Source organism: Bos grunniens, chromosome 7 (genome assembly GCF_055505025.1).
Source record: "Bos grunniens cultivar Pamir isolate PY7600 chromosome 7, Bosgru_T2T1.0, whole genome shotgun sequence".
Taxonomy (NCBI): Eukaryota; Metazoa; Chordata; class Mammalia; order Artiodactyla; family Bovidae; genus Bos; species Bos grunniens.
Genome location: NC_141171.1, coordinates 46724582 through 46741474, shown reverse-complemented (window position 1 = coordinate 46741474; position 16893 = coordinate 46724582). Strand labels below are relative to the sequence as shown.

The 16893-nt window shown below is 47.2% G+C and overlaps 1 protein-coding gene across 18 annotated transcripts in view; it reads left to right on the top strand.

Annotated features, from left to right (window-relative positions):
• The window catches only part of MACROH2A1 (macroH2A.1 histone), an 81770-nt gene that overhangs the window by 53739 nt on the left and 11138 nt on the right, over positions 1 to 16893 (top strand). For 4 of the 18 annotated variants that reach the window (XM_086411679.1, XM_086411689.1, XM_086411678.1 and 1 more), the window contains exons 5-7: positions 2323 to 2430; positions 9717 to 9816; positions 16394 to 16483. In XM_086411679.1, the coding sequence (XP_086267805.1) occupies positions 2323 to 2430; positions 9717 to 9816; positions 16394 to 16483 (298 nt within the window). Of the gene's footprint in view, positions 1 to 2319; positions 2431 to 9716; positions 11643 to 16393; positions 16484 to 16893 lie in introns of all 18 variants that reach the window. The other 14 variants (XM_086411677.1, XM_086411686.1, XM_086411676.1 and 11 more) reach the window with 6 other exon arrangements.

Genomic DNA, 16893 nt, shown 5'->3' with positions numbered 1-16893 from the left:
ATGTTATCCTAACATAATACATTTTTCTTTGCTTGTACTGTGTTAGTGATTTGCACAACAAAAATAATTAACATAAATTTAAATTCGTTTTGAAAAAATTTCCTGTGATCTTAAAAGCACTAAATGTTATGGTTTGCACAGGACTGGATAGTTATCATCTTTATTAATAATACACAGTTGATCAAGCTGATAAATACTCGACACATTTTAACTATTGAGAAAGTAAAAGTATCATGTCATAGGATTGATTCAAGGAGATAGTTTTTTTCAATTAACTTAAGTACCCTAAGATGAACATTGCTTATTGTAAAAATGAATCATCATCCTATATTTTTATACTTATAGGTACAGTGCCTGGAAAGTCTTGCTCACAAAAATAATTAAATGGGAATGGAAAGGATTTTGTTATAGCAACATCACTCAATCCTCTGAACTCTTTCTGAGTTACATGCCAACAATCACATAGTAATCTGTCATCACTTTGTTTTAATGTTTTATTTTAGAATTGTTTTAGATTTATAGAAGTTACAAAGCGCGTATAGAGAATTTCTGAATATCCCTCACCTAGTCTCACTGTTGTTAACATCTTCCATAACCCTGTACATTCATCACAACTGAGAAACCTGCACTGGTACTCTACTATTAATTAAGCTCCATCAGTCCTTTCTTTAATGATGAATCAGCTGCTAACTCAGTTTGGTATTTCTTCAGTTTTGTTGAAAGCACAGAATTAGAAACATCTGACTTGTGAAAGGATTTGTCATCCAGCCTTTGCCTTTCTTGTTTCCTGGAAAGTATATCAAAAAAGGCTTTACTAAGACTTACTATGTAATTGTTGATTATACGTGTTTCTCTTTTACTTGTCAAATTTGATACACTCAAATTGTTAGGAGAACCAGAATAGCGATAATTTTAATAGATCTTTGCTAATACCATGTTTCTTAATAAAATGCTTTCTGTCTTATCATTTATATAAACACCTTGGAGCATCAAATTTAGCTCATTTAATTTATAGAAAATATTCCAGGTTAGCCATGTAACCTAAATGCGAAACCAGTCCTTATTTTTAAAGTACTTAGTAAAACTAGACCTTACTTTTCAATGTCAGTAAAAAATGTTAATATGTTAATGAATTTGAGTATTAAAAGGGCAAATGGATAGGGCACGGGCCTTGCCCTGAATTTACTGTCCAGATCCTTCCTTCAGGAAGGCATAGCCATTTATATTTCTCACCCCCTACTTTCTTGATTTGCTTCCATTAGACCATCCTTCAGGAGTGATGTCCTTTTTGATAATAATTGGGGGAAGAAAAAAAAGTGAAGTACCTTAAACAAAAATTGCCATTGTGCTCACCTTGCTCACTCGACAATATATCTGAATATAAAATAAATCCCCAAATGAGCCAAAATATCCGTTTCTAATACACACCTCATCCTTAAGAGAAATGAAAGACTGAGAAAGGCACGTACCCCTACTGGAAGGGTGGTGCGCCACACAATATCCACTCTTGGGAACTGAGAAGTGGCTGTGAGGGGAGGCCCAGCATGAAGCCTTGATTGCTGCTTAGATCACTCTTAGGACTGATCCATTTCAGGAAGAGGTAAATACTTGATGAAGCTGAGGATCTGGAGAGTAATTAAACCTCTCTACACAACATACCCTTGCAAGGCTCTTGGAAACCCCAGGGTGTACATCCTTCAATGTGAATGACGCCAGAAAGAGGCCCAGGAGCCTGCCAAGATTCATGCCCACTGCTGGGGATTGGAGCATTTCAAGGGGGCAGATCAGCTCACCAACAGCCCCCATATGGAGGCTTCTCCAAGGCGGGTCTTAGTGAAAGAAAGTGGGAGAATCTTACCTCATGAGCTGGGGAGGCTTGGAGGGTGATGGTCCTTGGTCTGCTTTTTTGGCTCTTTGACAACTAAGTACCCAGAGTAGTTTGTTTTTTCCTCTCAGATGTGAATACTGTACAGGCATCTAGAAAGTGAAGACCCTGAATTAAGAGACATTTACTTGGTCTACAGTTATACAAGTGTTTCTGTTGTAAATTATCACTGTTAAGTTTTGCCTTTAAGTAGCTTTTTTTTTTTTTTTAAGATTCTGAAGTGATGAAAATACAATTTAGCACTCTGTATGGAATGCTTGGGCTTGAATGCAGGCCTGCAGCCCCCAAATGCTGAGAGCTGGTAGTGGTTTAGTTTTCTGTTTTCTCTTGAGTATTATGGGCGAGGCTTTCTTTTCACCTGTCTGTTGGAAAAGCCCAGATTCACATGGCCTCCACCTGTGCAGGCCTCATACTGACTCTTCTGTTTGTGTAAGAAGAAGCAGGGAGAAGTCAGCAAGGCCGCCAGCGCCGACAGCACGACCGAGGGCACACCAGCCGACGGCTTCACCGTGCTCTCCACCAAGAGCCTCTTCCTCGGCCAGAAGGTAGGCCAGCGCTCTCCCCAGTCTGCTCACGTGCCCTGGGACTGAAGGGTGCCTCTCCCAGCAGAAAACCTGCCTGCGGACCACTTCTGGCCTTGTGGGCTGGCAGAGAGAGTAGGGGCGGGCAGCTTTAGGAACCAACTCGGGGAGGGCTGGGCCAGGTGCTGAGGGGAGATTGGCAGGTGGGGAGAGGAGATGTGGTGAAGAAGAGGGACAGGAGCTCCTGTGGGGCTGGAGATACCCTGGGCTCGGTCTGTGGAAGGAGCTGCGTACATGGGAGGACCTGGCCATCCTATAATCTTGGCCAGAAAGTAAAACCAGGGCCTGGAAAGAGAAAGATCTAGCTGGCAGCCCAGGCATTCTGGTGGATACTGGAGGTGGAGCCTTGATCCAGGGGCCGAGATTGTCGCTAGACACACCGTGCCACCTGAGGAGTCCTCAAGCCAGTTGTTTGTTTGTTTTCACCGTGGGCAGTGTGTTTTCGGCTGCCCCAGTGGTGTAAATTTGCCAGGACACTACATGGTTTTGTAACAGATGATTCACTTTTGTTGAAAATAAAAATGATGCAAAGGCTTTTAAGACCTCAGAAGGAGGGTTAAATTTCTCTGTTAACACCAAAAAAGGGGGTGGAGAGACAGTGGGAATTACTTGGCTGATTTTTTTTTTTTTTAATCCTACATTAAAAAGTATTAAAGGCATAGATTTGAACTTCCACGTAAATTGCATTTAGTTTGAATGTGGTAAACAACTTGGTCCTGAAGCTGCATCATTTTTAAAAGCTCACCGTCAGTTTTCTTTTGCATCTCAGTGACACAGTCCTCCTGCTCACTTCATTGCAAGCCTCCTCCTCCTCCTCCTCCCGCTTCCTGTCACTAATTGCACTCAGGCTCTCATGATGCAATTCCTGTGGTGGACTCTGTGTTCCAGCAAATAACCATTACAGTGTACATTTTATAACCATTGTCTGTATTTTGTATGCATTTTTCAAAGGGAAAATATACGCAGCACTAGTTGTCATCTTAAGGTCTGGGGCTTTGAAAGTTTGTGTAAAATATTTTTTATTGATAAAATTTCAGCACAGCAGTGAAGGCAACCACCTGGGTTTACTTTCACCCTTTAACCTGTCCTTTGGGTAATATATTGAAAGTTAATGTGACCTGTCACCCAGATTGCTTTCGTTTGAACTAAAGTGTGAAAACGCTCTGCAATTTAAGGACTAGCTCCAGTGTGCTTTAGATCCCCAATGCTATTAGCCGGGACTTGGAAGCCTGTTAAACAGGTACAACAGTTCAGCCCAGGGGCCACCCTCTCCCTCACTCCTTCCCCTGCCCCACCCTTGGGTGCCTCTCCCTTCCCTGTGTTCTTCTTGCTCACTCCTGCTGTTTACTCCAAAACCAGCCTCAGATCGGAACTCCTTGCACCCCCTTGCAGGATCCCTACAGTGGCAGTACTTGGCCATACGGCACCTGTGTACACATAAAAATGCTCTTCTTGGCCATGGGATCAGGGCCTCATGTGCTACATATGAGGCCTGGGAGGGAGCCAGCAAAGGCTGTAGATTCATGGCTAGCACTGCTGTGACCGAGCAGCGCCACCTGCTCCATGATGGGTATAGTCTGGCCTCTGACCTCAGGGCAGCACTACAGGCAGGAAAGTACCAGAAAGTACAAATCCAGTGAACACTTACTACACCCGACTTAGGTTGGAAGGGGAAGTCCAAAATGCTGTAGAGAGGCACTGATACTCTAGAGTAATTTACAGGTGTGTTATCTAATACTATATAGGAAATACAGGAAGAAGGAAGCAGTGGGCTTGATAGTAAAGCTAACGTGGCTGTTTGATATCTTGACTTTTGGAGGGAAAGCCTGAAAGGATGGGCTGAGCTGGAGCCCAGTGTAACATGGTCAGCTGTGAGAGAAGGGGCTGAGTGCAGAGCCGGAAGAAACACCCACCTTCTTTCCCGTCCAGCTTCATGACCCGAGATACACACATCCAGGATGAGCTACCCCAGACCCAGTCCTGTAGGCACCCTTTAGCAGAGTAAACTGTGTCTCCCCAAAAGTGCTGTCACAGAGTAAATCAGCATCTCAAGTCAGCCGGGGCACCCTCTTAGAAAATAGTGTCTTTGGAACCCTGAACCCCTGCAGCGTGAGAAAGGGAGTAAATGTTCCTAGTTAGCAGCATTACTTTGAAGCAGTACTTTCTGGCCCTCTGTTAGTTTTTACTGTTGGGTGCAAATCATGGCATTTAGTGCAAAAGGGGCCTGAGTTGTCAGACTGACACACAGGAATTTTCACACAAAGCACATTTTAAAATGTCATTAGTACAGGCATTAATTCTGACTTGGATTTTTGGAAATGTTTCAGAGAGGGTACTTCACAGTGATGGCTGTATGGTACCCTATGTTCTACGAGTCTTATTTTCCACCCGTGACGATGACACCAGCGCTAGACTAGTGCAGGCGAGCTGAGGTCAGAAGGGTGGTGCTGTGCTCACTGCAGTCCCGACAGGCATGGTTGCTAAGCTACTCACAGGAGAAGCTGGCCCAGGGCTTAGGAGCCGGGGCTCTAATTGTTGATGATGTATTTCACATACAGCTGTCTCAGGAGTAATCACTCTCATTATTCTTTGATTTTACCCAGTGTTCACACACATTGTTGAATTGTTTTCAAAAGGGAAACAGTGCTGCGAATCCGAGTTGACTAGATGTGTTTGCTTTGTGATTCAGTGGAGATTCTCAGCGTCTTTTCAGAGATTTAAAAAGCTTTGTGTTCAAAAGCAGTACCTCCAAGGTGTATTATAAATCTTCGTCAGTGGTGGTAAGTGATGTGGACTTCCCTGGAAGAGTCAGTGTTACTAGAAGCGGCTGGGAAGGCAGTGTCAGGAGGGCTTGTGTGCGTGCCCTCCCCGCCCACACCGCACACTATCAGGATTGCAGCCAAACCCCTGTAGGCTGCTTGAGGCAGGGGTAGGCACCAGGGGTTTTCTTCCTCGGATCCAGACACCCTAGTCCTGGGGGCTAGGGAATAGTGGAGAGAGAGAGGGCTCTTGAAGCAGCAACATGGAGGAAAGGCCCACCACCACCCGCTTCCATCCTATGGCAGACGGTTGGCTTCTGAGACAGTTTAGGGCACGGGCGATCCCATGCTTTTCCTCCGGCAGTGTCCTGAGCCCTTATCCTCGGGTGGCCCATGCTAGCCTGAAATGCATCAGATGCCACCACCAGGCCTGAGCCTCTGGGGGATTTGGACCAGGCATACCTGCAGGCTGGGCAGCATAGCACAGAGGAGGAAGCCCCTTCACCTGAGAGGCCGGGGCGGGAGTGGGTCCTGAAGCAGGCCCCGGGGACACGTTGTGCTCTGTGAGGAGGTGGAGACAATTCTGTGGAGGACCTCTGCCTCTCCATCCACCTTAGTTGAAGTGGACCCTGGGGACAGGAGAAGAGTTCCATTTTATGTGGCGGATACAGGGAAAGAAGTCTTCTTCCTTGTCCATTGTAAGGGAATGAGAGAGACAAAGCTTGGACTATGACAGTCTATACTCAGTGAGTCACTCAGATAATCTTTAATATTGTTATTCCCTAAAATTGAATTTCTGATCACATATGTTAAAAATAAAAAAAAAGGATTGTACTGCTTCCTTTAGCCAAGGAGGTCATGTCAAGATATCCCAGATGTCCTTCCAGTAGCCCCAAGCCACCAGCTCCTTCCTTACCACAGGCAGGCTGCCTCCCAGCCAGTTCCTGGATGGCCAGGTCAGCTCTGAGCCACCCCAGGTCCCAGCCAGGACAAGGGAAATTTCTGAGCTCTGACCTCTCCATATCCCTGCTTTCAGGGAAGCAGTTTGTTCATCTCATCACAGAGTTGTGTCTGGATGTTTGATGTTCAATCCCAGCTCTGTTTGTGGGCCTACAGAGACCCGAGCACTGTCTTAGACATTGGATGGCCCTCTCTCTGCCTTCAAGGAGCTTACACCTTAACGAGTTCACATCAGAAGTAGACAACAAGGATTCACTAGGCATAACTCCTCGAGGGAAGACTGGGGACCCTAGACATCAGAGGCTGGCTCCAGCAGAGCCCAGTGACCTGGGCATCATCAGGTCCCCAGGGTGGAGGAGATCCTGAAGGACCCTTGGCTCAGTCCCCTTTCCCCAGCCCCATAGCCAGGTGGGACCCCCTTTCTGCTGTATACCTGGTGATGCTCTTTGGTTACTTTCTCCGGTGGCCAGTAGTCTTCACAGATATTTTAAATTCACCATTCTGGGATTTAAAACTTAGTTTTCCATCTTTCCCAATATTAAGGAAGTGGTCATCTTACTCACATTCCAAAATCATTAACAAGCCTCCCCACTCCCAGAAAATCAGACTCAACTTGGGAATGTTCACAGTGCCCCAGACATCTGATTTCCCAGCCCACAAACACCCCTGCTCTGCCATGTGCTTCAGACAGCTGGGCATCCCTTTGGGTGAGAGGCCCAAGAGGATTTGACCCGGGGTGGGTCTTGGGGGGGCGGTCCTGGGACCTCCTACTACTGGACATCTATTCTGGGCCTGCCAGGCCTGTTGGCATATGTCCTCTGCACATCCAGATCCTTTCCAGGCATGTGCATGCGCAGCCTCTACTTGTCCTCCTGTCCAGGGGAGCTTCTGTCCCTGTTCGTGTTCAGATGATCAGATCACTGTCGGCTTCTGCACCTGGTCCAGCCTGCCCAAGCCAAGCTGAGTGCCCATGTACCTTTCCAGAGTGCCTGAAGCAATCTGTCCTCTCCCCTCCCCATTCCTCTCCCCGACACAAACACGGACTGGGCCTCCCCCAGGCACAAACATTTTTAAGAGCAATACTGTTTTGTGGCTCAGCCCCTCACCCTGAGGACTTCTGCTGAGCCTGGCACCTGGCAGAACAGAGTTGGGAAATCAAGGCTCGGATGTGGGTGAGACTGAAGGTGCACTTGGTTCGCTAGGGCTTTTCCATGCTAGGGGCAGTGGCTGCCTGACAGGCAGGATTCTGTGATTCCAAGAAGGGGCTGCTTCCACTCAGAGGGAAGGTGAGCCCAGAGAGAACTCGGAATTCTGTTTGCAACCTCTCCCTCACTTCAGCAAGGCCCTGAAGCCCTATGGTTTCCCCAGAACACCCCTCTCCCTAAAGAGCAGGGGGCAGTTCTCCCCAGGCAGAGGCAGAGACAGGGAGAATCTACCAGGGTCTCCCTGGCTAGTTGAATCAGAGCCCATGGAAATAGCTGATTTTCCATTGAGGCATTTCTGAATACAAATCCAGAAGCATCTATACAATTGGGGGGAAAAACAGCATGAGTTTTAAAGATTTAAACATGTATGACTTTAAAACAAACCAAAAAAAAAAAAAAATCTCCCAGATGTCTTTAAAGCGTATTCACCCATAAAACCAAGTGGACTGTTTCCCCTGCTCACCCCCCCTTTCTCCTTTCCATTCCTCCTGCTAGAACCTCCTGCTGCTTCACACAGTGTGAGTTTTTATTTTCGGTGGAGGGAGCAGGGAATATTGGCTTAATTTGAGCTTTTATAAACAGCTTTTGCTTGATGTCATATGCAATACGTACATGATACATAATCAAACCCTTTGCCTTGTCCTGAAGCTTCACTTGCCTTACTCTGAGATCACACCCCACCCACACCCCTTCCCCTTGAGCACAACCATGAGTATCCTCGCCCCGATGCCATCCCCTTCTGTGCCTCTGTCCTGGCACCAGGGCCCACATATGCTTCTGAGTGGGTCAGTATGTGAGGTTGCCTCAGTGGGCATCCTCCAGCTGCAGGAACATCAGGGCCCCCGATCACCCTGCAGTGCTGAGAATCACACCGCAGAAAGTGTAAGTGGAGAGAACTTGGGCTTCTTCTCCCTTTGAGCCCTAACTAAAGATGGGCCTCCCTTCACTGTGGTGAGGTCTAGCCAGGGTCCTTCCCTGGCCATAAGACCAGTTCATTTCCACAACTTTTAGTCTAAGCAGGTCCCTGTTTTGAGAATCTGCTTATTGCTTCTGGGAATCAGAAATGGGGGGCAATATTTCTATAGCTTATAGAATGCCAGGGTTTGGTTTGTTTGTTTAGTTTTGTTTGCACAAAATGGTCTGGCCCCAGAAATTCAGTCACTTGGAGCTTGTGGCCAGGAGCATCCCGGCCGAGTGTCCGCACACGGCCCTTTCCTGGGGGGTGAACGCCTGCCCCACCTGGGCCCAGGGGGTGTGGTCAGCTCCCCGAGCCAGGCTTGCAGTTTGTCTTGGTCAGCAGCTCCTCTGGGGGCCGCTTGGGCATGGCTCTCTGTGCAGCTGGTCGGAATTTCTGTCACTGAAGAACAGCCATCTTCCCTGGGAGAGAGTGAGCACTCCGCTGCAGGCCCTTGGGCCTGAGAGCAGGAAGGGGAGTCCTGGGTCAGCTCAATCCCCCTGCACCTCTGACAGCCAGTCTAGAACGTAGATTCCTCTCAGAGTGAGGGTTGCTGTGGCACCAGAATAGCAGCGGGGAGGCAGGACATGCAGTGGCGCTTTACAAGGACTCGGCTGGTGGGATATTCATAAAAGTCACTCAAGGAAAACACTCTACCCATTGCGCCTCAGAGTAGCCTCACCAACAAGTGAACCCAGTTTAAAAGACATACTGTCTTGATGGAGAACTACTGTGTTTCTTCCTGGGTTTGGTCAGATCTTCAGCATCACATAGCTAACAGGCATATAAAATTAGATATTACTAAATAACAGACCATTCTTGCTCCTCACCACCCCCGAGCAGGGCACGGGAGCCACTTAGCCAGTGTTCACAGTGACATGAAGAGCCTGAGAAACCCATGGCCGCTTGGAAGAGAATGGCAGAGCTGCTAGGGGTTTGCCCAGACCAGCTAGGACTTCTGCAGCATCCCATTGCTCAAAAATGAGGATGGCTCCATATACCCCCTGACCCTACCCAGCCCTGAGGAGTTGACTCTGGGTCCTGACAGCTGCTGTACCTTGGCACCCAGATCTTGGCACCCACCTTTTAAACGAAGGTAGACCCCCTCAGTCTGACTTGGCTTAGGCTTCCCTTTGGCCCCAGGCATCACCAAACAGGTTCTAGACCCTCAGCCTAGCTTGCTTCTTTTTAGCATCCTGAGTGGCATTTGAGTCTTTTGTTTGAAACGGATTCATTTTAGCCAGAGTCCCTCTTCCCCTTTGTGCCCAGTGCACCTGGAGTATCCCCTGCCCTTCATCTATATCCCAAGGCTCCCATCTCTGTGACTTCCCAGCTGTCCTGTTATTTCCCACCTCATGCTTTTCTTTTCAGCTGAACCTTATTCACAGTGAAATCAGTAATTTAGCCGGCTTTGAGGTGGAGGCCATAATCAATCCTACCAATGCTGACATTGACCTTAAAGATGACCTAGGTAATTGGGGATGGGGTTTGGCACCATCAGCTGTCAGTTGAAAAGTTATGGAATCCAGAATTTAGGCTCTTCATCTTCTCAAATTACAGATGGTCAAACTAAATTCCCAAAACCGAGATTAATATTTGAGAGTAGACACTGAATGTCTACTTACTCTAAGCCCTTCCAACTGGGAATGATGTGATTATGTTTTGTTAAGCCCTATTGGCTGCTTTCCCCTTGATTATAAATATATTGCCATCTAAATTCTCTTCCATAATGATCACACTGACTGCTGGTTACTTTGGGGGGGATTTTTTAAAACTGTGTTTTTTGTTTTTTTGTTTTTTTTTTTTAAGAATTGAAACATCTCAGGTCACTACAAAATGAGTTTCTCCATTTAAGCCTTAATTAGAAATGACAGTTAAACAAAGCATGAAAACACTTGAGAAGGGAGACGGTTAAGCTGCACATCAGGATATTATTAGGTGTCTTTCATCCACCAGCAAATTGGATTCCCCCAAATTTACCATGTACTGCCACTTCAACTCTTCCTACAACTGAAAACAGTATATGACTGGGTGCCACCTTCATGAATTATTTGGCTTGAGATGATATTAGAGAGAAGGCACTCATTCTCTTTCTGAGTGAGTTCCTCCAGAGGAAAACTATCCCAGAGCTGTGGAGTCCCTGTCCAGGAGGGTGGACGGTTCAGGACAAGCTGAGAGGTAGCCCTCAGGAGTCCCACTCTGTGGTCTCACCTTTGCAGAGAGGAGCCGTCGGCTCAGGGCACAATGAAGGCTTCTATCTCCTTAGCTGTGAGCCTTGCGGGGGCAGCAGGTGCCCACCAAGGCAGCCGTATATCTGATACTGACTTAGGTATGTTTTGTGTGCCTTTAGCTCTCATTTTTGGCCACCTTTGTAAGATAGCAGATTTCTTTACCGGGAGAGACACCCATGCCAGAGCCCAGGCCCGACCCACACAAACTGGGTGCAGTAATGGGCTGAAGACGTGAAAACTGGGACTCAAAAATGCCCTGCTTGAACTTGTTTTCCAACTGCCTTAAACAGATACTTTCTTTTTTTAGGGGGAAAAAAAAAAAGTGCCCACAAGCTAGAAAAGGTGAGGATTCATCTATTCACAATATACATAAAAACAAGATTAGAATAAGAGGTAGGCCTAGAAAAATATTTTTACACATCTAAGGGGAAGAATAAAGAATAAAAATTCCTCTGTGCACACCTATACTGTTTTCTCCGTTTTCAAGAAATGTCCCTTGAAGGTAGACAAAATGATGAACTTCACAGGAATAAAAATCAAACCCTAAACGGTGACTGCTGCCGAGAAAATGGAGAAACTTGTTGTTTTGGTCGGCCTGATAGTCCACATTTAAAAAAAACCAGATGCCATGTTTTAGTAGCCTTCTCAGTGGGGTGCCAGTCTTACAGGCTTTTGCGAAGTGAAACGGGGCATTCGTTGTTCTTTCTTTTAACCTTTGGAAATGATCTCGTGTGTGTTTCTCTTTTTTTGGACCTGTCATTCAAATGTTTAATTTAAACATGTCACATTTGATATCCCTCCCCTCCTCCGCTCACCCCCACCCACACGTGCGCACACCTCGTGGACTGACTGCCCTTTGGCTCGTATGTTGGAATCGACCAGGTAGGCCAGCCCTGCCACTGGGGCCTTAGTAAATGTGCCTGTGCGTGGGTCTCGGTCCAACACAGTTGATATACATTTGTTTACCTGTTATAGTTGCAAGTTGTACAGGCTGACATTGCCTCGATCGACAGTGATGCTGTCGTTCACCCGACAAACACTGACTTCTACACCGGTGGTGAAGTAGGTAATGCCTAGCCGGGTGCTGCCGAGTGTGTGTGTGCATGGTCAGTCGGCCGCCGCAGACAGCTTGATCCTTTGACAGCTATGCAGGGCTGCATTCATTTCACACTTCCAGCTGTCCTGACCTTCCCCGGGTCTCCCGTCCCCGGGTCGTGAATGCGAGAAGTACAGCTAACTGTCAGCCAGGTTACATCATGCCGCTCCCAGCTGGGCCCACTTCTGGTTTGGAAACTGGTTCAGCAACATCATGTCCTCACTTGCTTCCTGAGGCACAGCTTTAAGCTGCCAGGGGGATGCAGCCCAATGCGCTGCGTGGCATCCATGACCGCTTCTGTGCCCTTCTATGGACCAGACACGCAGCAACGCCTGTTCACAGGTCTGTGTCAGAAGCACACTCGTTCCTGACAGTGGCCTTCAACTTTAAGTGCACGCTGGGGGAACTTGACAACCCTCTCCCACTCTCGTGTTCTCAGACCTTAAGTGCACGAAGGTCCCCTCATTCTGATTTTGTGTTTCTAGACACTCTTGAGAAACACTCTCCTGGACCCAGAGAGCCCCTTCCTCTCCCCAGCAGCTGACCCACAGGGTGGCATCTGGCACTAAGTAGCTGGCATCTGGCCCTAAGTAGCTGTGGGTGGGGCAAGGCAGAGTGAGCAGACTGGCATAGACAGTGCCCTGCTGTACCAATGTGTTGAGGGGCTTCTGTAATGTGGGTGTGAAGGCATCGGGGAGTGATGGCAAAACAGCGCAGGTTTGGAGCTAGGTAGGAGGTAGGATCCTGAATCCTAACCTTACCATCTCCCAGATTTGGGGCCTCGGCAAGTCACCTGACTCCTCCTCAGTGCCTCGGTTTCCCTGTCCATAATAGTGTGAACAATGAGAACTGTGTTGAATCACGTTAAGTCACGTAAGCGAAGCACCGCGCCTCACGTCTGGCTCGTGAGAGGGGCTCGCTGTTGTCGTCTTGCTCTCAGGTGCACGTATGACTCTTACGTAAGCGTGCTGATCCTGAGAGCAGCATTTCTGAGTGTAGACTCCAACACCAGCTTCCAAAGAGAATTGGCTACGTTTCTATTAAGGACAGAAGTGAAGTCATCTTGAAGGATGAGGCTGTAGGGATCTGCATGAGTGTCCCAGACACTAGCAGCACAGCAGTTTAGCAATCTGTAGCTATCCAACTCTGCTCAGTGTCAGTCACAAAGCCCGCTGTTCACAGTCAGCCCCAGCCACTGGGATTTGGGCTGATTGCTCTCCTGGGCATTTTGGATTTTGGATAAGGATGGAAAGACAAACTGGATGGAAAGTCAGGATTTGCCAAACCTGCTAGGCCCAAATGAAATCAGGCTGTAGGCAATTAAAATAAACTCCCCTTTCTCAAGATTTTGGAGGAGTTTAAGAGCTCCTAAGTCAGGCAGCTTAAGCGAAAGATACTTCCTTTCTTAACCAAGTGAGAACTTGATGGGAGGGAAGTACTGATTTGGAGGAAAATAAATAAACAAACAGCTAAGGGCTTATCTTTTCAGCCAGGATTGGCTAAAGCCTGGGTTCATCCTGCCGTCCCAGACTTTGGGTGAAATGGAAATTATGAAACTTGCTGGGCAAAAAAATCTTGCCCAGGGGAGAGAAAGGAAGGGCCAGCCTGCTGCTTCTTGGGAAGTCTTTCCTCAGGATTAGCCACACCAGGAGGTGGAGCTGGAGGTTTTGAGGCCAGCAGGGGCCAGCAGGGGTAACAGGCAGAGCCAACTGTCCCCACCCCACAAGAGCTCAGTCCTTCATAAACCATGAATGGAACTGGTCTCCTTGGAATAATGACAGGGCTAGTGCTTTTCTCTCTGACACACATGCCCTTAACTCACTCATGTGCACAGGGCAGGGAAGAGTAGCCTCAGTGACATGTAATTAACCTGGGTCTGAGAGCTCTGCCAAGGCTACCTGGCACGTCACTCCCAGACACTATCAAAACAGGTCCAGACAACCTGACTGGCCAAGGAGCAAGACTGTACCAGGACTAGAACTCAGGGCTTCCAAAGCCCACCTCTGTGCTTTTTCTCTGAACCAGTCCAAACTAGAACTGAACCCAGATCTCTTACAATACCAAAATAATGGTCAACCAGATTCACACATGGTCTCAATTGGTTCCAGCTCCCACTTTGATGTGTGAGAGGGGAAAAGAGGAAGCGAGGATGTAATCACTCCACTTCTCATATTTGGTGTGAATTCCCGAGTCCCGAGACTGCTGGAAGAAGGAATGCGAGTGCAGGAATGCTTAGCCCCAGTGATTAACTTTTACCCATCAAAAAGTTCTTTCTAACAGTGAAATAGACCACAGGCTGAGCCTGACATTTGTCCAAGCCTAAATTTTTGCTTAGGCTGTTTTGAACACTGATACTTATGCCTGCTTTCTAAGCATGAAATAATGTTCTTGTTCTCATGGGAGTAACACATGTTTATGCTTGGGGGCAAATAAGCCAATTGCTTTATGATTAACCCTGAAGTTAAGCCTAAAAAGCAAGAGTCTTACATTAAGAGTGTTGACAATACAGTTGAAATGGGCCTGTTTCTTGTTAAAAAGTACACGTGTGTCTACATGAACATGTGCATACATATGTGTGTGTAGGAGTCAAGTCCTGACCGGGTTGATTGCCTGCAATCTAGGATTCAATTTTTAAGTTTGGGAAATGCATTAAGTGTAATTTAACGTGCAAATTTCACTTCTAATTAAAGCAAGATTTAATTATAAGTAAAAATTTTAAAGTAAACACTCTTCCTAAGATAAAACACCTTTAATTATAAATCAGCCCATTTTCTTAAATTTTCTATTTCAGAAAGGTGTCAGTAGTATCAATACAGCACTGATATTACCTTCCAAATTTCCCATTCCTCGTAAAGAGTAGGAAGACTAGAGAATGCGTCCTGAAATAGTCCTGCCTAGAGCATGTTCGTATTCATCCCTCAAGCTGGAGGATGGATGAGGAGGGAAGGCCAGACCAGGTGTAGATGGTCAGCAGTGTTTGGGATCCAGCGACTTTAGACTTCAGATTCATTTCTCTCAGTTGCATGGATGTTTCGGGTGATCCTGTAACTGGGCCTCACTCACCTGGGTTGTAGCCTCAAACTCTGCACTTCCCGGTGGTTGAAGCTGAGCCATGAGGCCCAAGCCTGCTCCCCTAAGCCCACTGGGCACTGTCCTGGATGCTGAACTTTGTCACAAACACCAGAGGCCGTTGCCGCTGTCAGTGAAAGTCTCTGAAGCGGGCGGATGTGTTTTACCTCTGCACGCCTCTGCCATTTAAAGCCCACTTCACTGCTTTCCAGCACAGGTGAAGGCTTGTGGGCATTGCGGGCTAACGAGGAGGGGCACTGGATCCCACCTCAGGGATCCCACATTAATCTCTGTCTGAAAGCCAGGCCTTCCCCTAGCTGAGAGCTCCTCATGGATGATGGCCTGCTGCTCACAACCATTCAGGCCCCCAGACTTCGTAGAGTGGGCGGCTTATAGGTGGTGCTTGCCAGTAGCCCTTGTGCTGACTTATTTGTGACAGTGCCCAGGCCATCTGCTTTTCCTTCTAGACACTTCCTGGGTTTACTTCACCCCTCCACAATAACATGCTAATGAGGCAGGTTTCTCTAAGATAATCAGACCTAGTCATTCCAGGGTGAATCCAAAGAGAATCTGGGCTGGTGCATCCCAGTGCACCCTGACTGACCCATAACAGAATATGCCGGGGGCACCTGGAATTTTCCATGACAAACGGTGAATCTTAAGGGGAGTATTTTATCCTCTTGCGAGGAATGTACTTTAAAATGTGCACAGCTGAGGAAGCAGAGCTTAGGGAAGACCGAGGCCCCATGCTGGCCAAACTTAAAAGGATGATTCTGAGTGCTTCTCCCTAGTGAGACATTTAACCCACAGACCTTATTACAGGTGTCGATAATCATATTTGGGAACTTGGCTTTCATAGGAGGAATTGATTACTTAGTAAGTACCCTAATTTAAGAAGAAGTGCTCCCCAAATCCCATTTGATTTTTAAAATCTGGTCCTGAACAGACATCCTTCTTTCCAAGCTTTAAGTTCATCTTTAAGCTCTGTTTCTGATGTTGCCCTCCTTTACCTAAAACGATTCTGAGTCATTAGTGTGATTAAGGAAATACTGTCTGAGGCCATTTTTTTTTTTTTTTTTTAATTCACACATGACACCAAAGCTGCAAAATAGAAACTAAGCGTGGTAGTAGGGCTAGCCCAAAGGTGGCCAAATCTGAATGCTTTCTTCTGGGCCTGCTGCCAAGAGGAGAGCTAGCTGCCTGATGGGGGCCTGCTATGCTTCCTCTAAAACCTCCTTATTTGGGGGTTCTCCCCAGAGACAGGGAAGAAAATCCAGGGGGAGGCATCAGCCTTGGAAGCCAGCACCATCTGGTTTCTCACGCTGGTGGAAAGCATGCGAGACAGGCATGCTTGCAGAGAACAGGCGTCGCCTTCACATCTCTGGCACATCCAGGGTCACCCCATCACCCCCACATAAAGGGGCAGCAGAGGTGGCCCAGTGACCAGCCGTGCAGAGTGGTGACTGGCTGATAGTGCATCTCTTCTCAGTTTCACTTTTCTGACTCAGCCACAGCTTTGTTCCTATCTTGCAGCTGCCTGGGAATTTAGCTGGTCAGATCATTTTTAGTATGTAATCATCTGACATGCTAAGTGTCTGTGTGTGCCCTGGGACCCGGGGATGGCGATCTGACCTCGCCCTGTTCTTGTCTAGGAAACACGCTAGAGAAGAAGGGTGGCAAGGAGTTTGTGGAAGCTGTCCTGGAACTCCGGAAAAAGAACGGGCCCTTGGAAGTAGCTGGAGGTGAGGAGGGGCAGCACCCTGCTTATCTGGGAGTGGTACATGCTGTATCACGGAAACCATTTTACAGGACAGATTAGAATTCAGAGGTGTATGGGTGTCTCCGAGATGGAGGCAGAAGAAAGCCTGGTAGACTTTTTATCACACACTAATTGTCAGGAGAGTTAAGGGTTGTGAAAATTGCCTTTCTAAAGTTTTTTCCTTATTACTTAAAATAGCTTCTAAATGTTTGATGTCTAGTCCTCAAATTTTAAGCAGTTACAGAAGCCAAACTTGGCAAATCTGAGAGCTGAGAATTATAGTGATACTGAGCCATCTGCAAAATTGCTGATGAGAGATGCAAATGAATCATTTCCATTCAGCCATCTGTGTTTTTAATGGGAGTAATATAAATACACATCTCTCATTTGCCA